At 33.9% G+C, this 22,235-nt stretch overlaps 1 protein-coding gene across 5 annotated transcripts in view; it reads right to left on the minus strand.

Moving 5' to 3' along the window:
* The window catches only part of CEP120 (centrosomal protein 120), a 56,631-nt gene that overhangs the window by 21,283 nt on the left and 13,113 nt on the right, over nucleotides 1-22,235 (minus strand). For all 5 annotated transcript variants that reach the window (XM_041484170.1, XM_041484169.1, XM_041484171.1 and 2 more), the window contains exons 11-19: nucleotides 20,497-20,646; nucleotides 19,489-19,671; nucleotides 17,142-17,238; nucleotides 16,900-17,052; nucleotides 16,180-16,269; nucleotides 15,668-15,760; nucleotides 13,920-14,081; nucleotides 10,294-10,416; nucleotides 8,771-8,869 (exon numbers count right to left, since the gene is read on the minus strand). In XM_041484170.1, coding sequence (XP_041340104.1) covers nucleotides 8,771-8,869; nucleotides 10,294-10,416; nucleotides 13,920-14,081; nucleotides 15,668-15,760; nucleotides 16,180-16,269; nucleotides 16,900-17,052; nucleotides 17,142-17,238; nucleotides 19,489-19,671; nucleotides 20,497-20,646 — 1,150 coding nt within the window. The remainder of the gene's footprint in view (nucleotides 1-8,770; nucleotides 8,870-10,293; nucleotides 10,417-13,919; nucleotides 14,082-15,667; nucleotides 15,761-16,179; nucleotides 16,270-16,899; nucleotides 17,053-17,141; nucleotides 17,239-19,488; nucleotides 19,672-20,496; nucleotides 20,647-22,235) is intronic.

Raw genomic sequence — 22,235 nt, forward strand, 5'->3', positions numbered from 1 at the left:
TACGACAACTACATCTCCAGGAGTATTAGAAATGTAGGAGTTAACAGAATGTCTTAGCTAGTGGAATTTATAATGCAGTAAGACCACTGACTATCACCATCACAGTAAACCTGTCCAGGCTGGATCAACTGCAGCCCCATCACAGATATCTTCCCATTAACAAAATAGCAAAATTGTTAACAAACCCTCTTACTAACTCTAGCTTAAGTTGTTAGACATGAAACTTACAGTTCTGGAACTGCTCAAGCTACTGAGATTTATTTCTTCAGTATATGCTATATGAAATAGATTTTTTTTGAGAAAATAAAAGCTAAATAGCTGCAGGAAGCTTACATCATCAGCCCCATAGTGACTAGTATCAAAGCTTTAAGAACTGCTTTTCTAAATTACAACTTGTGGTTAAAAAATAAGCCTTGGAAACAAATTTCTGGCAAGGTGTCCTTTTGCAATTGTGTAGTACTATGTAAAATTTTAGGTAACTTACTTTGTGGGTTTAATGACATCAGTCTATCCATTCTAAACATTTGTTTGGCTCTAATTTTTAAGCTCTGTACAGATACTAAAAAAAATCTAAGGTTTGAATCCACTACCACTTCATGATATTAAAGTGGTTCAGTAAACATGGTCCTATCTTCACTTATTTTTCTCCCAGTCATTTTCCATTTCCATGACCTTGTGCACTAACTGTGTACAGCCAGTCTTACACCCAGATTAAGACAGAAGACCTCAGGTAATTAAAAAATAAGACAGGAGTTACATAAACATCCTGGATCTAGGCACATTGTGAAGTGCACGTTTATCTTTGCAATTCTGACATTGCTTTCATCTAGAGTATTTGATTATTAATATAGTCTGTATTATATTTATTATGTGGGTTAAAAAAGGTAATTTCTTTGTTTGATGTGTGTAAGCATATTATTTACACAGTCAACCTCATATTATTTGAAAGACTTTAATAAGGTAGTTTCCTGAATTCCAGCTGCCAGCATTTTAAACACTTCCCGTTAATGATCAATAGTGGGCAAGAAAATCTGAATTTCCAAAGGAATTGGTATTAAAAAGATATTTCAACTGTTTATGTGAACAGACAACACAATAGAGAAGTACTTAACAAGAAATCAACCCTAAAGACTCTAAAAACTTTGTTTTTATACTAAATCCAATACACCAGCCAGCCAAATTAAATGTTAAAACTTCAGTGAGACAGGTTATAAATCTTGAAGAACATCTTGCTAAAGAGATACATACTAATAAAAAAACCAGAAGCAGGAATCCTGCCAAAGAGTCTACAGCTGATAGATGACTGAAGCATAGAAAAACCACTTGGTGAAGATAAGGCCACAGTCCTTCCTTCTCCATCAAGAATTCATTGCAGAAGGACATTCCCATGTGAGAGAAACCCTGTTTTATGTGGGAAAGGGTTGAAGAATACTGTAATAAAACCTATTCTGCTTCAGTCTGAGAATAATCTACAAATACATCCAGTATATGTATGTATTTGCAGACAAATTACTTAACACAGGTTACTACAGACTGCAGATATTTAGAATTTTCAATAGTTATAAGAAAATCCAAAAAGTTGTGACACTGACTGGAGGTTAGTCTTAATCCATCACCAACATTGGTGTTTATACCACAGGAATAACCATTTTTCCATTTTTTATTTTATTCTTTCTTTAAATAGAGGCCTTAGAAACACCCAGAAAAGTACCAGCAGAACTTAACTTCCAGAGCGGCCAAAATAGTTGAAACCATAACTAAACCCAAACCTAACACGTCGTAGGCGTACACCAGGAATAATTAATCTAGCTTTTATAGAAAAGTCATTCTTCCCACCAGTCTTAAAAAACTCAACCAAACACCACACTAAAGAAACCTACCACACACACAACTAAGCAGTCACAGCAAAAAACACTCAGCTGATTTAGGGTTTGGAACACCAGAGAAAGGATAGCAACTGATCATCTCCACAAGAGCAAGAAGGTGAAAGTAGAATTCCACAAGAATCTACCTTTCAACATACTCCTGAATGAAGAAATCACTATGGAAGTTTGCTGCTGATACAATGTAATTCATAGCAGGGAACAGGCAGATGTGCAAAGAGTGGGATATTACGAAGACAAAAATGAAAAGGAATCAGTTTGAAAAGGAAACACATAAATAAAGAATATATTAACTTACATCCATTAAAGAGGATAGCCTGAATGCACCTGCTGGCTCACAATGTACTTAACTGACTGACTGAAGGCTGCTGGAGGCTATTCAGATATCCAAGCTGCATTTCTAGATCTTGTGCATCCACTGCTGGCCTCTGTATGGACCAGACTAATATTTCACATCATTTCACTAGTTGGGTCTTTCTCACCCAATGAAAAGTATGGCTGAAACTCAAAACTAGGTATATTTCAACTGGAGACATGATTCAAGTTATTAAAAGAATCGAAATTAATCACTTAAGCAATACACTTGAGCACACAAGGAGCTTCTTGACCTTCAAAACAGAAAGTTTTGAATGAAGGTAGACATTTATGCCTGAAAAAAATACTACATAACAAATACTAAAGTATTGTTGAAGTATTTGAAACAAGAGGCAGAGAGCGGGCATAACTCAAAGTCTGTAAAATTGGTGTATCTCAATAATTCTGTGATAAAATTAATTTTGAAGGTACATTGTACAAATATTGACCAAAACCTGAATACCGCAAAACAGAGTAGCACTTGTTACTAGGACAGCAATGCTTTCACATAAATACAAATCATCACACAGCTGTGACTGCACTGAGTAGAAGCCTTCCAGTCTAGTCCTTCAGTTTATGAAGTATATTACTCTGATCTATGAGGGAAAATTTTGAAAGTGTTCTTCCACCTGCACTGCAGAAGAAAGGCATAACTGCATGCTGGCCAGAAGCATGTGCAATCACAGGTTTCATGACATGCTGATGTATTACTGCTTGAGGCAGAGAACTTCAATGATCCATATATTTCTGCTGCCCAGCAACAGAAATGCTCACAAGGGCAACCTGAGATCAAAAAAGGCATTTTAGACTAGCTTAAAGAAGAGGTATATGTTAGAAGTACATATTCTTAAGGTTAATAGAACAATGTGTATTTTAAACTGCATCAGACCACAAAGAGGACACACTACTCCCAATGCTTTCATATTCATCAGATCATTATTTAATAGATTGATCCTTTATGCCCTCACTAAACGAATTCATTTGAGAACTGTAACTTTCAAATAAATATATTTAATAATGTTTAATTAAGCCAATAAAAAGAAAGAATGATGAAGAAGCCAAGGAGAGAGGAAGGAAAAGCAAGGCTTTTCTGCAGAATCCTTGGTTCAGTTCCTGTTCCTTTTGATATCTTTCTCTGGAGAAAAATTCTATCAAAAAAAACCAATAAACACAAAATCAACCAAAACCAACATCACTAGTGAGCATGCTCTTTACTAGAGATAATAGTCCTAGATTTGGAGGAAAGCAAGACTATAAATATAGTGTGTGCTAAAGTCTTGTTTACTCAATAGAGAAGAGAAAAACCTTTACCAGTACATTTTGTCTCCAAGCTGATATTGGGTAGGAATTCCTTTCAGATAAATGTGATTTGATCTCTAATTTGATTACTAATAAAATTGTGATGCAAACATGGCAAATATTTGGCACTTACTTATTTAGGGTGTTGGGGGATAAGTCCAGATTAATTTAAGTCACTGAAAGTCAAGAATTTTAGAGGTGTGCCATGCTATGGCCCTGAATAACAATACTTAAGCACAATAATATTAAATTTAAAAAAAAAATCAATATTTGCTGAAGCAAGATTTTCCTCCCATTCATTTCATGACAGTCTAGCTTGGAAAACAGACACTAAAACAAGTGGGAAGGGATTCTTTCATGATTGATCCTGTGTGTAATTTACATTACACACTTCATATTCTGTGCTTTTCAAATGTCTTTCCCAACATTAGTCTTTGACTCCTTTAAAAAGTCTGTCATAACAATTTGTAGGGTGCATAACAGAAAATTTGTTCTATGTATACCATTCATAGCAGAGCACGAGAAGCCCATTTCCTAATAATCCATCAATACAAGAAGATGGCAAAGGATTTACAACAGTTTGATAAGAAGGGAGGCATGCTCACTTTAAATTAATTTATATACAATTTTGTTATGATATGTTGAGGGACCATAAAAAGACTGTATTTTGTTATGGTGAGAGAGAAGAAAAGATTTTTTTATTCATCTCATGTCACTTTATCAGACACTAAGGTATTAAATCCACTTTTTCCATGACAATGTAAAAATCCACAGAGCAACATCATCTTTTTTAAACAGAGAAGGAACAGACCTCTACTCTATAGTAGGACTTGAAATGTAGCAGAATTTATTACGAGATGTTTCAAAGTAAAAATTCAATTAATAGAACACCTCTGCACATTTACTTTATGCATAAAATTAAGTCAAATATTTCTAAATCCCCTTGTTGAAACAAAAAATCTTCATTTTATTCTGTGTGTATATTGAAAAATTGAGTTATAATTGAATACTTGGTATTCTTCAAGTGTATCTCAGTGCACACAAGTTTAAGCATACATGCTGCGTGCTGAAAATTCTCAGTCAAGACTTTCTGGCTAACTTTCCAAATTTTTCTCCTATAGTATGTCCTAAAATAAGGAATATTTCAGCTTTATTCCCAACTGCTTATTCTAGACAGTCAGGCTATTTCAAATTTCAATAAGAAGTACTACAATTTTTGTTCCTAACGTTTTGCATTTTTAAATTTTATCTAAGGGAACACTCCAGAATCATCAGCTGCCGGACTAAAGGCAACTTTGTGAACAGAATATAAAACCCACCAGAAACTCCGAACACTTGGAAATATATTATATTTGCACCATCACCCAATCATCAGCCACTATCCCACAGTCAGGCAGCAACAGATGAATCAAGAATATCATATGCAAGAACATCAAGAGTTATCTCTGCAATATCTATTAGCTGGTCCAGATACCTTCTCCTGCACTACTTCCTCAGCACTGCTAATCCTGCTACTCTATTGCTCCTTTTCCTTCACCTCCTTAAATAAAACTCACTGACAATATTCCTTTCACTTATTAATATTTTTCCATTCTCCTCCACAAACAAAATAAATCCATACCAAAGAAGTCTGCATTCTAGTTATCAGATAACATACTTCAAGGTTTTACTAATTTTCCTCACCAGTTTTCATCTCTAATGTAGTGCTTGAGGAATGCAATACCGTTTTAGAAGCTTGTATGGTGGAAATCTCAATCATGTTTTGAAACTTATACCACAGAAGTATCAGCATTTAACAAAAATTAACTGATAATAAAAAACCATCAAAATTTGAATTATAATCAGATCATTAAAGAATCCCTGTATGCCACCAGGTGCTTTAGTTAAGAGGCTCTTCAATCAAGGAAGCACAATCTTTATTTTGCCATAGCTGCCTATAAATCCAAAAGGGAGATGTAAACATACATACACTAGACTAAACAATGGCTAAATAGCAGCCACTATTCACTCTCCCACTCATACATACCATGCAAGTCTGTGGGAAAAACTTACGATTGAAGCTAAGGAGCTCAAGTAAAGTTTTCTGAAAATAACCCAGAGCTGACAAGTCAGTAGGAGGGCCTGGATGGTTTCAAGACACAGTTTTTAACCAAGATTTAGACTTTCAACTGTGGGGTTTTTTTGTGTGCATATGTGTGCCTTTTTATTTTTTTAACAAAGATTTACATCCTATCCTTAGCTAAATTACTGATAAATTAATCAAATTAATTACTGAATGGATAAGCAAGGTACTGGACAAGACAGAACGAACTGTCAGCCAGCTCATATGGTCTCTGCTCTTTTAAATAAATACCTCAGTGTCTGTAGGAGACAAACACATTAGAAAACTTATAAAAATACTTCTTCCAGAACACTGGATGCATGTACATTTTGAGATTTTGGCTATTTAGATTAAATCTGAAATAATCAACTGCTGAAAATGACATTTCTGCCAATTTTGTTTTTGGCTTGATAACATGTTTCTTACACCCAGACAGGTACTAAATTTGATATCTAAGTTCTGTTTTAGGGGTGTGCCTGCCGTGCTATGGCACTGAATAACAGTGTAAGCACTGATGCAATTTCATGTAAATGATGACGATTCCTTGGAGAAATAATGCTCATATAAATAAAAAAAAATGAAATCTAATTTGTGTAGTATTTAGATCATCTAGTCAGCAAACATTGAAAGAGTTTTTGAAATCTCCAGAAATTATAACATTTACCTTGGTACAGAGATTAAGTAGTTAATTTGATGACATTTTTGTCTCCCTAAAAGTTGAACAGGGCTATAACAATTGAAGCATTAATACAGACTTTTACTGAGTAACAGAGAAAAGAAAAGTAAGCTGGGTGAAGTCTATTGTCAAGCAATTTTACAAACTAATTTAAGTAACTTCTGTATTTTCTAAGTACAGGTAAATATGATGTATGTGTGCCTTCGTGTACTTCAGTAAAACTGGCACTGTGTTTAGCATTCAAAGTCCTACCCATGGAGAAGCTTAGATCATATTCTATTAACAGTCCCATACTTTAAGTTATGTGCTGTCTCTCTTATATTCTGCAAAATACAAAACTATCCCAGATGTGTGCTAATAACTAGTTCCAAAGTAAAAGAAAACTTTTTAATTAAGGAAACATTGACTTTTATGGTTGCAAATCAGAAGAGCGTTTTACTAAATGCTTAGCCTGTAGATTATGCTTCTTTAATTCACAAATTGACTGCACCAGGTCACCTTTAAGTAATGGAAATCTCTGTTTAAACATTTTTTTGGCAATGGGCACAAAGCATTAGATCTCATTTCCAAGACTTACCAGCTGGGTTTTGTCATTAACATTTATTAACAATCTAAGATATGGCTTTCAGCGTCTAATCCTCACTACACAAATGTTTTGTATAGTTCTCTAGAGAGCTTTGGTGTGACAAATTACTGGCACAGATTACAGCCCTGTGGCTATTCACCAGAGGCAACACAAAATTAACATGGTACTAATCCAATTCAAACAAGAAATTGGTCAGACTATGCACAATTGCACAAATCATCTGAACGAAAGCAAATCTAGAATTCATTAAGCTACAGTTTCCAAATTTAAATTTAAAGCACAGTAAATTTTTTTTGATCAGATTTGCTTCAACTTTTATTTGGCTCTTTAAAGTCACTTAAAACCTTTATCAATCGAATAAGTATAGATGAAGCACAGGAGTATAGAAACAATAAGAAACTGCATTGAAAGGGTTTGGTTTGTTGTAGATGTTTTAGGTAGTACAATTCATGGTACATGCCAACTTATTTCATGGTTCAGACTTGCATCAAGAGGTTCAGCTGAAACCATCAACATATATTAATGAATTCAGTTCACCAGGTCTATGGTGATGAAATTTGGAACAAGAACCTGATAGTAATATACATTAGTGTTAGTGTGGCAAGTGACAATCTTTGCTTTTATTCTATGGGAAATTTTAAAACATGGCAAGAAAAAACAGGCTGGATATTTCATGACTGCTGAAGAAATCTCAATCAGAGGGATAAGATTTATATTTCTCCTATCACCTTCTCAAGCATAGATGTTTCACAAATTGCAGATGACTCCTTTTATCACTTGGTGAAAAAGGTACAATTTGAAGACTGCAAATGAAGGTTAGATTTAACTTACTAAAAGTCATTGTGGTGTGCATTGACTCTCTTCAAACAGAAATACAGATTAAAGAAGCATTATAAATTAGAAGAACATGGGCTTAACTTCTTATTCTCCAAAACCTGAACATTCTATTAGTAGAAATGAAGCAGGTATCATAATCTGTAAGAAAACCCAATACTGTTCCTCAAGCTAGAAGTAGGTGTGAATACAGGCAATATAAACCTTTTACTAAATGTGAATACTGAAGCGCTGTGTTTATGTCAAGGTTTGTTCATGAATCATTTTGGATTAATGATCTACTAATTTGTTTGTCAGGGCCAATGGAAATGCTAGCCATTCTTAAGCACATAGTTTAGCTGATGTTTACTGGAATTCATGAAAGACAGATGACAAAACACAACATGTAATACAGATTCAACAAGGATGAAGCTGCTACTACTGCATGTTTAAACAGAGTAATTTCAAGTCAAAAGTATATAACTGTATCTGTATAGATGCCCACAGGCACACAAGAGCTCTGTTAAAACCTAGCAGTAAAATAGCATATTACATTAGTATGAGGTTAGAATTTCCAACAGCAGAGAAAAAATTCACATCCAGCTTAAGTTTTCTTCATTTTACGCATTCATCAAAACTTAAACCCTTATTTCTAAAAGTGGAGATTTGTTTCTCATCTTTACCCTTCATTCATTATACAATTAAAATACAAAACACATTATGTAACTGACTAAGATGGTTGGGATTGTGGCAAAATATTTTCCTGGAAGTGCTGATGCAGAATTATTTGGAATTAAATTAAACCTTTTATTTTTCTAATCATATCTGATTTTAATAGTTCCGTCTTCCTTGCAGGTCTGAGTCTTGGTCTTTCCCGAGTTCAAAGTCAAACACAAGCCAGTTTTGCTGTTCTCATTTTTGTTAAAACCATAGCTGAGAGCTTTACTTTGCAAAAACAAACACTAATAACATGAAAACAGTAGTTAACAGTAATCCCTAGTAGCTTCCAACACGACAATAACTTGGTTGTCTCATATGACCAAAGAAAACCTGCATACCTGTTTTAACCTTGCAAGTTCTTTCAAAGCCCTCGTCCATTGTTGTTTGTAGTGAAGCTTTGACTTGGTAGCTGACTCTAACTTTCTTTCAAGTTCAACCTAAAAGCAATTAAAATCATATCAGCTGAAGCAATAACAGCAGTAACAATCACTGAAAGATGTATATATACAAAGGGTCTGGTTTAAGAAAAGTGTTTATGTAGTGCAATATACAACATCATCTAAAGCTGTTATACAATATAACATAAATATTATGGCACAAGAACATTTTCTTGTTTAAAATGTAACCTTATTTTTATTGGATGGCCGTCTATACAAAGAAAAAGATTAGTTTTTGGCACTAAATCTGCTGATGTAACCTTTATATTTAAGATTCTCAGATCAGCCATCCCCACATCCCTTTTTTATTCAAAGTAAGGTTATAAACACTAATTTAATGAAAATGCTGATGGATAAATCTCTCTTAAAAAGGTACATAGATTTTTTTTTTAGTTTGCTGATGGAAGATATGGCCTACATTATTTTCTCTGAAATACCCATCTGCTCAAACCAATCTTTAAAATCTCTGTATCTAGTGTGAACCTATGATCTTGCTAACTAAATAAATCTTTAAAAGTTTCGACTGCTAAAAAATTAATTTCATTATCTGTGCAAGAAATTTTGAACTAAAAGACAAATGAAAATATTTATGAAGCACACAAAACACAATAAAAAATTATGTATTTTTCACATCTCTGAGGAAGTGCATTTTGGAATCTGACAAAAATTATTTTCATTAAATTTGTGAAGATCTTAAAGCACTGGTTTAATTCATCTGACAAACATAGAAAATCTAAAAATATTCAATGTAAGAGCTTAAAAACTCTGTAGAAACACAAAAATATTTTGTATCAGTTGCTTGCATTATTAGAACTTATTAAAGCATACAGCAACATACAGACAGGCCATATTACTGAGTATATTTTTTTGCCAAGAAGCCTGGCCAAATTTTTTTCAGCTTATTTCACCAACAGTTTTACTCAAATCTCACAATAATTCTAAGCATTAAATGCCCATATCTGTGGTTTTAATTAAATTCTCTACTGTGGGAATATATGGCTTTTAAGCAAATCAACTTATGACAGTGATTCCATTTTATTGGTAAGTGACACAACCTCTTAGCAGAAATACTTAATTACCAAAATGCAAATAATGAAAAACCAGTTTAAATTAATCCTCAAGAAAATCATCATCTTTCTTTAGTTTTTTAAACAGAGTGTTCAGAGACCCCATCATAAATTATGATTTAAGTATACAGGTTATGGTTTTTTCCTGTGTTAGCCTCTAACATTACTGCTTCCTCTATAAAAATGAGGCCTGTTAACGTTATTTGTGTCTGACTATTTAAACTCTGAAGAAATTACTGGAAGAAGTAAACCAAAATGGTCAAATTAACACTTCATCACACAGTAGTATTCTACATCCCCTTCATCAGTGAACACACCATTGTGACAATTTTTAAGTATTAGAAAAATCCAATATACCTTTTCTAAAGTGAGAAGATTTATTTCTGATTGTAGCTGGATTTCTGGTTTGCTACTTTGCTGTTCTTTGTATTGCTGGAACTCCTTCTCCAAATTCTTATGCTTATTTTCTGCTTCAAAAAGCTACATTAAAGAAACCAAAATGCAAGTTAGCAGAAAAGCCCATTCACAGACAAATAATTAGATGACAGAATTTAAGTTACTTCTTAGTCCTTGGAACAAACATTTTACTGTCAATTATCTGATATAAAACAGACACTGAAAGTTACACATTCATAATTAATGATTTCTTGATGATGGCACACAGCAATGTTTTAATAGGAAGAGTTTTAAGGAGGATCTTTGCTCAGTACTGGAACAAAAAAAAAACAAGTCTGTCCTCATAAACATAAGATCAAGATTTACGTACAATTTTGTTCACATTTCTAAAACAACTTGCAGAAGAAATACAGAAAGCATAATACTAAGATTTACATATCTTTTGAAGAAAGCCAATGTTATCTACTATATGAAGTTTTATTACTTACTCAGTTTCACAGCGCAACTTTTTTAGGAATGTCTGTGAAAGGAAACGACTCATACTTTGTAAAGCCAAATGATTTAGAAGAAAGGCTGAAGCAGAAAGGCTTCAGTGACTAATGACTTAATGCTGAGTACCTCTGCCCTCACAGTGTATTTCCACAGTTTCAAGAAGATTTTTATAAAGAGAGTGCTTTGCTTTTTACACACTACGGGTAAATTGAAAAATTATGCCATTACACAATTACTTGCTACAGGAAAGTAAGGAAGTCAAATGTTTAACAGCCTTTTTTATAATATATTAAAAATACTAAGAACTTTTTGTAATGTTTTCTTCTTCTGTTAAATATTGAACTATAAATAACTTATACACCTGATGGAACGGAAGTATTCCATACTAGAAAATGATCCCTTGTGCGGATCTTGTATTTATGTCCAACTAGATAATAAAAGTATTTCCATTAATTCTATCCCACAGTTTAAATACTGGGTGAAAATGCTTTAGAGAACTCATTTATGTTTCAAAGCAAACTTCTATTTCTACAAAATTTCTGCTAGTACAATAATAGTTTAATTCTTTGTATCTTCTAATTGGGTCAGCTCTATTTTTCTTCCAAATTTCTGCTTTTTGCATTTATAATTGCTACAGAATGGACGTAAGAAAGCAAAGATATTTCCTAGGGAGTGATACAAAAACAGAATTTGCTGTCATTGTTTTTCTCACAGAACTACAATAACCTATTGAACTTGAACAAAAGATACTGTTTAACACCTTTCATTTCTACCTATTTATTTTTAAAGCAGATACAGACATAATGCCAAAGACAATAACCTATTTCTTTTGCTTTTAGAAATATCAGCTCTCCCTTGAACTTCTATAAGAATGTTTAATTTCTTGTTTGGTTCTGTAAACACTTTCAAAAATTGAATTTCTTATGAGAACTCAGAACTGTGGACATGAGGAAACTATAAAAATCCCACAAATAAAGCACAACTTCCTTATTCAGAAAGTAAGGGTGATGATCTTCAAGGTGGTTGCTTCAAGGATCTCCTCTTGTACATAGCAGGGCTTACCTCAAAACAGGTTGAATTCTAGAGTTCTTTAGGTGTTTAAGTGTGGAAATTGTGTATTGACAAATCCCTTTAAAAGGTATGGAATAAGACTACTTATTCCAGAACATTCTGTGTTAAAAAACAAAACGAAAAAAAAAACCACACCAAACCAAAAAAAAAAAAAAGTCACACAGACAAAAAACTCCACACCCAAGAAGGTCTTAAAAAAGAGACTCATCTGGTAGCAACAGAACTTTCTGCTTGTGCACATTGCAATGCACAGGGCCCTAGAGTGAAACTCCAAAGTAAGCAAACAAAATCTCACCCCCAACAAAATAAAAGAAAAAAGCATGTCTCACACACAATATGTGGCAACAACCATCACATATTGAAGCATAGCAGGAACAGCACAGAGGAAGACAGCCAGGATGCTAAGGAAAAAATGGCCTTAGTACAAAACAAGAGAAAACATAGTGGGGCTTGTGTTTGGAAGAGAAACAGTATGACAGCCACCTATGCAATCAGGAACAGTATGTTGCACAAGCACTAAACGTTTCTTCATAATTAGGAAGAAATGTGCTTGAAACTAACAAAAAGAAGTTTTTAAATATAAAAGACATAATTAAATTTTAGAACTCACTGCCATAGGATGTTGCAATATTAAATATTTTTTAAAAGGAATCATATAAGATCATGAAGAAAACTTTCATTGATGGCTACTGAGCATGAAACTGATTCTGGCAAAGAGTACACAGAACCCTTATGGTATGCTGGATGTACCAAAACTGCATTTTTTTTTCAGAGTCTCACTTCCTTTTTTCTTATCCTCTAAATCCAGCTATTGCTGCACCATAATACTGAGCTAAATGATCTTTCATCTTTCTATCTGTTCTGAATAGGAAAAAGAAAGTAATTGTGATGTTTTATTTAGAAAAGGCTTGTTGCAGCTAAAAATGGTCAGTGGGAGCTGAAAGAATGAATATGAATTAAGAATACTAGCTGGTGGCGTTTGGCCACTTGAACAAGAACTACTGGCAGCTGCCAACAACACTTAAAATGCAAAAGTGATCCATTTATCACTCTGAATAGGATTGCATTCTGCAGTTTCTTCATCTCAATTCAGTGAATGCTCTAGTGGAATAGTCAAAATAACTATCTTCAAGGTTAGCAACATTTTTGTCTTAGCTACATTTTTAAAAAGTTCACTGTACTATGGTTAACATAAGCTAACAAGTAAAGAAGTACATTAATAACAGTATTTATTACAGAACTAAAAAAACTCACAAAAATCTATCACAACTCTTCCTAAGTACAAAAATATGGCTTTGGCTGACACAATTTTTCAAACAGTGAAAGCTAATATTGGATTATCACTATCACATATCAGACATGAAAAACACCAAAGCAAGTAACTAATCTACATAAACAAAGTACTTTTCAGAACACTTAGGTATTTGTAAGATTTAATCTACTTAATAACAAATTAAGTGTCTAATGCTATAACAGCTAAAAAAAATAAGTACTAACTTTAACAGTTTACTTTAACAGTCAGGAAAAATGTCTAGACTGTCCTTGTTGTTAGTGCCAAAGTTAGCTTACAGGACAACAGAACATGGTCTAAATCTACTGTTTAGAAAGTACTACTCTCAAAATAGAAGACTGCAATAACAAGAGAGTTTCCCCCTCTGTCCCAGTAAGGATAAAAGAAATCCTCATTTGCAATAGAAGAATAAAACTAACTGCACAGTCAAACTACTTAGATGTTAATTGCCAACAATTTTTAAAGTTACTGAAATGTACACAGCTGTTCAGGTTCTTCATGTAATGTATGCTTTCAAATAAAACTTGATTTTCAATGTTGAAAAAAATAATCACAAGCACCACACTGCAGACTGGCCATACAATGGAGCAAGACTGACACGGATAGATCTCAGCACAGAGATCCCCCCAATTTAAATAAAATGTCTGTTACAAAGCTGCCAGAATACAATTGCTTCAAACCACTACTGAACTTGGTATTCTTAGAAAAATGCTCACTTCTATTGCATACATACCTGCTGATGTAAGCGAAGCTTGTCTTCTTCCAGTTGTTTGATTTTTGACCTTTCTAGCTCCAGCTGGTGTGCACATTCCTCCCTGGCTCGACGCACAGAATCCTGAAGCACCTGCAGATTTCGTTCATGCTCTGCTTGCAGCTCTTTCTTTACTCTTTGAAGCTTAAAAAGAGACATATATTTACATTAATCCATAGGAGTGAGAGTTTCACTTGAAAAGTCTTACAACTGTTACTGCTATTCATGACAGAAAAATTGGTATTAATTTCTGAAATAATAAAATTCCCATTGTCCAAATGTTCACTATATATGTTCTTACGGAATTTCAGTTTAACTAACAATTTGCCAATTACTGTATTTGCTACAAATATACTCTTGCTTGACTACTGTAAAAACAGAGCTCTCTGGAGCTCTTCTGTACAATCCAAATGATTCTACATGATTGCTCAAGGCAGGTTTCACTTCCACCTTCCTACAAAGTGAAAAGCTAAATACTCCAATTCACTGCAGAGACTGTGAAAGTCACAGCTGCAGCCAAAAAGTCTTTACGTCAGTGAGATTGCTTCAAACTGAGCATATTGAGATAATTTCTCATCAAGATAAACACAACAAAAATCCTTGACATGTTTGAACTTTCTAGAAAGATGCTACTGTCCCAGATAACTGCTAGCTAAATAGAAACTTCTCCAATGGCCTGTTTCTCAAACTGTAATTTGCTAACTGAACACTACATCACTTTGTAGGTGTTTTTTGAGTCCACTGATTTTTATCATCTCTAGCTCTCAGGTCACAATCTCACTAAACTTCAAGAAAGTTTTTAGAGAAATATACAAGAGATTCAAAATAATTACTTCTACTCAGACTGAAATGCACTTGGCCCAACGTCAACACCAGATTTTTTTGCACAGATGCTGAAATCAAAGTATTATTTACAGCACAAACTGCATCTTGTAGTACAGATAGCCTGGGTACTGAACAGCAAATTTCTGTGTTGGGAGTTCTCACTTTTGTTACAAGCACAGAAGGGATTAGGCTGGAAAAATTAATCTTATACAAACAGGAAAGATAAAGTTTTTTTTGACAGCTAAAACACCACAGTATTTTACCTATATAATTTTGAATTTGTTCTGAAATACAAGAATAGGCAGTTTATTTTCTGTTTTCATATAACCAGCACCCCTGAAGTCACATACACTTTGCCAGACTGGGGGTGTTCAGTACAGTGGTAGTTACTGGTTTCTCCTGCATCCTCTTTCACCCTGTCACTATTGGAAAAAAATAAACAGAAGTAGGAACTCTGACAATGTTGGATAACAAAACCTGAAGTTTCTCCCAGATCTCCTTGTCACCTTCTCCTACTTCAACAATTAATCTAGCAATTACTTTTTCAAGCGAGGCACTCTTGTGTATGTGTACAACACTCACCTGACAGTGCTAAACTTAAAACAGAGATATGCTAATGTTACATAAATGTCTGCACTGACATTAATTCTGTCAAGAATAGAAGGTTTACACTTGAGCACTCTCTGTAATCCTAGCAACCCATTTAAAAGTTCACTCAATTTCTATTTCAGCAAAAAAGTGTAGCTGTAACAAAACTTGGCTTAATTGCTAGTGTTCCTCTACATACCGCTATGAATGCGGCTAGTTACCATCTTATACACAAAGCACAGCTATCACAATGTGAAAACTCAAACCTTATAGAAGTAGCTAGTGCAATTACATTGTTTAATATGACCAGTTTTTACCTCTGATTCAGCACTAAAAAGCTGCCGCTCTCGCTTATCCAGATCCCTCAGGGTTTTCTGAAGCTGTCCTTCCAAAATATTATATTCTGCTACCTAAACAAAAAAGGAAAAAAAGTATAAAATATTGATAGTTTTTATAGTATATATATTGATAGTTTTTACTGATAGTTTTTATTTAGAAATTTCCATATAAAACAAATCTCCATCTCTTAATTAAGAACTTGCAATGGAGTACTTACTTCTAACTCATAGGCCATAGAAGGGCTTTTTGACCAGGCAAGTAAAATGCAATCAAAGAGCTCCCATATAAAGCAAACTAATCTTAGGAAATTTCTAACAAATACTCTACGATTAAAGGCTACTTTTAATTCTTTTGCACTGTTGTAGACTAGCTGCAAACCTATCAGAAGGTGCACAGGTTAATTACAGACCCTTTAATACATGTTACCAAATACCTTGCTAGATTCATAACAATTTAGACTTTCTGCAAATATAAGTAGGGATTTCCTTACCTTTTTCTTCACTAACGCCTCTCTCTCTCTGTCTCTTTTCTTCCATTCCTCTGCAAGTGCTTGCATATGGACCATTTCCTTCTTTTTAAGCTTTTAGGGGAAAAAAACCAAAAACAAAATCCCCAAACCAGATCAGAATTTCTGGAAGCGCACCTTTAGAGTACTAGCAGACCTAAGTCTTGAAGCAAAAGAGTTTAGTATGCTGACTTTTATAGCTCAAGATACGATTCTGACAATGAAAGACATCTTAAACTGAAGTACAAAATGCAAAGTAAATGCATGTTTGAGAAAAATATCCAAAGTACTAGATTTTCACTACCTTCTAAAAAGTAAACAAAAACACCTAGAATGATCTCAAGAGTAGACAGCAATGGTTTTTGAGCTGCAACTAACAGAATACAGAATTAATATTTAACATCAATAGTTTGAATCTTGAATCTATTGTACTTTATAAAGAGTAATGGGAAAATGTGAAGATGGTATTCTGCAGTTCAAATCCAGCACCTTCTTCACTTAAGAATTAACCTTCTTCCTTAAGTAAGAGCATGGAATTTGTGAATGGAGTAGTTTACATGTGAAGTTTTAATACTCTGTATGAGTAAAATTTAGTTCTTACTTGAAATGGTAAAATAAAATATAATTAAGGTTATTCTCTGTACCAATTCTGCTAAAATTTCTCTGGCAATCACAAAATTTAGGCAATAAAAAAAGAGTAAAAACCTGATTTTCAAAAATGTCCTCTTGCATTTCCTTCCACATTTCTAACTCCAGTGCTGCTTTGTATTCCAGAGTTTCTCGAGGTTCTGGATGGTCTTCTGGGGCACAGCGAAGCTGAGTGTGAGAGACATGCCGTTGTTGACCAGCACCTACATCCTGATATAATAAGAGTGGATTTTAATTTGGAACCTCAACTTGTCAAAGACACGCTCAAAGGAAAAATAGAAGTTTTATATAAAATTTACTTGAGAAGAATCTGACACCATAACTTCTTGCACTTTGACAAGTCCGTAGTCTTCCAAGGTGATGGTGCATGAAAGCTCTGCTATTCTGCTGCCTGACCTACAAATAGCATTAGAATGTTATTTTAATTAAAACTGTCTAAATATATGGAAAAAGAATTGTAAGACAACATACAAAACAGCAAAGCTGAAGTTGTTCTGTGCAAGCTCAGCATCTCTAAACACTTGCCTATGTGAGAGCTCTCCAATATATATTGTTAAGTTAGGGACTAGTTTCTGAATGTATTGCAAGCCTTCTGACTTAAACAGATAACTTGTCATTGGAAACCTATTTAACTAACAAATTACTATAATCATCACATCCCTGCAACGAGGGAATAATCCAAAATTGTACCTCCAGTCCTAAACCTTTCTAATGATGTAACTGTTCATATACAGGCACTGCTTCTGACTTCAACTTAAGATACTCTTTAAATTTTCTTAGCTTTCCTTGTTTAGACTTCAACAGTAACCTTCTAGTTATCCACAATATAAGTAAGTTAGTATATAATTTGTGGTAAAACATCCTGGGATTATTAAAAAACACATTTCTGGAAGTTTCAGCATAGGGAACTGGTAACTTTCAATCACAAAGAGGTTACAATATCTACCTGCCCTTGTACAGTGAAACAATACAGTTTAACAATACAATAACAGATATTTTAATAAATTAATTTGAAAATACTTGTAGTTTCCGCTTAAGAACAGCTTGTTTTCAACTGCCTCGTCTCTAATCACAGTCAAATTGTAGCAAACAAAGCCAGTCTTTTGCACAGAAAGGTACTAAGAGAAGAAACATAAAGAAGTCGTGTAACTGGAAATTATCAAAAGTCTCACATGAAAGTACACTGAAGTGTAGACCTTGGTCAAAACAAAACCTCTAATTTCAGTGATAATCACCCAGTAAGGCAAGTTACACTTGTCACCTGGAAGCTGCAGAATATATCAAGCAACAAGATGCTGAAGGAAATAACCACAGCTATAGGTTTCACAGAAATTCACTTTCAGTGGATAGATTAGATGACATTAAAATGCTTCTTACAAGGGTGCATCCTTCTACACTATACTTCTATTTGCAAAGGGAAAAAAACTAATAAATGCTTGTACTTCACTTAAAATAAATTGCTGCATTAAATTCTTACAACTTTCCATCAGCTACTCACTAAAAAAGAAAACAAGATTTGTATTAGTTGACCTCAGAAATCTGAGCAAATGATTCAACACGTCTGTTGAACATATCAATGTAAAAAGAAGGTTACACCAACAAGAGCAAGGATAGGAAGGGGCCAGCACAGCAAAACACAGACCTGATTATATTTTGAGAATGCCATCTAGTGGTTATGTTTTGTGCAAAACCAGGTTTCACTTAACAAATGGTAAAAGTATGAACCTTAATGTAAAGTGAGACCTTAAAGTAACTCTTCACAGAAGCAGGCCATGCTGCCTTTGCCACAGAAGTTTAAGCAAAGCCAGTGGTTAATTTTTTAAGTTGGGAGGAGAGAAGTTACCAATCACTAACATGAAATTTCCTGTGAGTTAAATATAAAATCCATTATTTAAAACTGTTGCATTAGCAGTTTAAAAGTGATCTCAGTCTTAATAGCAATTATGTTTATTTTTAAGGGCATAATCAAGTTCCATCACTACACAGAAAAGATGAGGGTCTAGACACTGATTGTGAACACTAATCATCTTCAACAAGGACACAGGACAGAAGTAACTACCAATCAAAAAAGAAAAAAATACACACACACACACAGATACATATATAAAAAACCCCATTACTGCTCTATGTAAATGAACATTTGTCTTCAGACGGAGTATTAGCTAATACTGCTCCTTCTGATGTACACAAGCTGAAATCCCTGCTATTATCCTGAAACAGGAGACACCTCCATTCTCTGGGTCTATCTGTCCTCCTAACTTTCACCAAAGTCAGTTGTATGTAAAAACATACTAAATACCTTATGGAATATCAACCCTTCCTATAATTGAGTAACTTACTTAAGGAAGTGCTTCAGTAACATTGTTTGTTTCTTAATCTGTCTGTGAAGTTTAATTTACCCAGGATTATGATAATATAAAGGCTTATTACAATGGCGTTGGTAGTAGTGTATACATTGCTCAAAATGAAGTGGCAATTTAGATTTTCATGTCTTGGATGCCTATTCTCCCCGTACTGCAGTACTCCGCAGCCTGTTTACCTAATCAAAAAGCTATGCAAGAAAAGCTGTCTGTTTTTCAGAGAAATACTAAACAAACAACTCTAGAAAACTTGCTACAGAGCAAAGTATTTTTTAAATAGTTTTACCCTTGTGCTGCTGTGAAACTGACTGTTTCATTACAAGTCTGATGCCAGCATTGTTCACCATTCCCACCCAAGAAGCGGGTTTTTTCTGAAGCCAAAACATTTGAAAGCTGAAGCCTTGCCACTCCTAGAAGTAAGTCTTTGGCTGTTTTATCCTTGTGCCACAATTCAACCAGCAGAGGCAATCTGAAACAAAGAAGTGATCTTCGTATCAGGCAACAAAATGAAAGAGGAGGCATTCTTATTCAGAAAAACCTCATGTTCTTAAAGTAACTTCTTAAATCAATGATGGTTACAAAAGTCAAAAAATGAGTTGGTTTTACTGCCTTTCACTTAGAAGAATGAGACTGACTGACTTTGTATCTTCTCAATCACTTGTTTCAGATAATCATTCCTTTCTTCAATTAGGGACTAACAGTGTTACAGTGAGTAACTGACAGAACAATGCTAACACAACTTGACCATCTCCATTTATAAATACTTACAAATGAATTTTAACCATTGTCACACAAAATACAGGTCCCCCCGCTGCTACTTTCTAAATACTGCTATTTTGGTGTTTTGTTTTTTTTTTTAACATCTTAATCATTTATTGAAAGCTGGTAGAACTACTAGGAGAACTGTTTTACAGCCCTCAACACTGAAAACTGCTTTCCAGGTACCTGCTGTATTTTCAAAGATATCATACAGTCATTGCATATTAAAAAGAAAAGAATTTCATATTTCAAGAAGTACTTTGTCAAAAATAATGCTATTAAGCTTGACTTGTAAAATTTACAGCAATTGTACTTGTTTCTGTAAGCAACAATACTTACATATGCAAGAGAGAAAAATCAAGAACTGTAGAATTCCTGACTTTAAATGATAATACAGAAACTGGAAGAGTAAGCTATTAAGTATTTATTGGCATTAGCCCTTGAATTATTTACTAAAATCTAGCACTAATAGTCAATGTTCCTGCACTTACAACAAAATCTAGAAAAGATAAGATAAAAAATTGCAAATTACTACCTGAAGAATGTATCTTGAAGCTGATGAGGTATAGTTGCAAAGTCAAATGCACAATATGACTTTGGAAGAAAGACTTCCATGTTCTTTCTAACTTCTACAGGTGGACTTGTCATAATAGGTGCTGCACTGCCAAAAAATGGGTACGAGTACCTAATAAAAACAATAACAAAAATAATGATTCTATGAATAGGTAACTTTTTTGTACCTTCTGCAACAGGAAACCAGTTTAGACATCATTTAGTAAAGCATGACTTGCATCAAAGTTTGAGAAATTTATATCAGTACATTCAGCAACAGAACTTAGCTCTCAAGTATTCATGTCATCATTTACTTCAGGAACAGTCCGGTTTCTTTATATTGGCTGTTGCTTTGACAAAGTAATAACCTGTATGTGCACAACAAGATGAATTCATATTTTGCTAGAACTCCGCAATTATTATATAAAACTGAGCAGACAAACATAAGAAAAATTTATACTCATGGGCAGATTGTTAGTTGAGAACATCTATAATTGCGCTTACAGTTCAGACTAGACTAACATGCAATAACTGATAACTAGGTATACATATACACAGTACTCAGAACCATTAGAAAATTTCATTAGCTTTTTCATTTCCACAGTTTAATTGACTGAAAGGCAAGTCAAATAATTTTACCAATATGACTTAAAATGAAACTACTCTATTGGCAATTTCAGTGTATGATAAACTGTAACAAAGGGGAGGTCATGAACCTCTTAAACTTCATTTTATTCAAAGTGATGATGCCAGCTGTAAGCTAAGTTCCTAATAAAATAAAATCTGCATCAAATGATGCCTCTATATATAAAAATTGCATTCTTCACCTTTTGTGAAGAGCTGTTGAAAGAGCTTGTTTAGACTGGAATAAAATAATGCTTCCAGTTTACAGTGAATACGCAATTTTTTAACCCTGCAACTTTTCTTAATGTTTATGTATCTGGATGTTTTTCCTCTTCAGCTTCCTGCAATGTTCATCACTGACTATAAAAATTCAAGCACATAAAACAAAAAAAACCTATTTGTTGTTACTGTTCTGAAACAAATTAACTATTGAAATGTTACATAAAAGATTCTATGTGGCAAAATTCCATCCATTGCTTTCTGCATACTATTTAGTAATGTAGCCAATATGGAAAGACATTAATGGTGCACTCTATAGTAGTTGTATTTTAAAATATTCTAGCTCTATGTCTCATCCACACCTTTTGACCTAGTTCAGACTGTCTAAACCCCAAAAACCACCACCACAACTAGATTTCCCAGTGACTACTTAAAACTGCATGAATCAAGCTGTGCCAGAAAAGAGGTAGAGCAAATGGAGAGGCACCTCCCCAGTCAGAAATCCTCAATGCTTTCAGACTAAATCACCATGTGAAGATACATTTCATCACAAACATCAAAAACAACCCTGATGGAAATGAGAAGACAAATTGTATAAACTATTATTAATTACTCACTTCAAAGACACCATCAATAATTACTATAACGAAAGTAGAATTTATTTTTTAAACCGTCAAATTCATCCCTGTATTTACAAATCTCTCAGAAATGCATTTAACTACACTGATTCTTCATTAGAACTAGAATGGGCTTCCTTTGGATCCATACACAAACCAGTGATCTGTCTCTTACTAAAACACTGTGAAGAGTTCTTGGTGGAATGTGTAAAACTACAAAAAAAAAAAAAAAAAAAAAAAAAAAAAAAAAAAAAAAAAAAGA

This window comes from Pyrgilauda ruficollis, unplaced genomic scaffold, assembly GCF_017590135.1.
Source record: "Pyrgilauda ruficollis isolate IOZ18807 unplaced genomic scaffold, ASM1759013v1 scaffold64, whole genome shotgun sequence".
In the NCBI taxonomy this organism is placed as follows: Eukaryota; Metazoa; Chordata; class Aves; order Passeriformes; family Passeridae; genus Pyrgilauda; species Pyrgilauda ruficollis.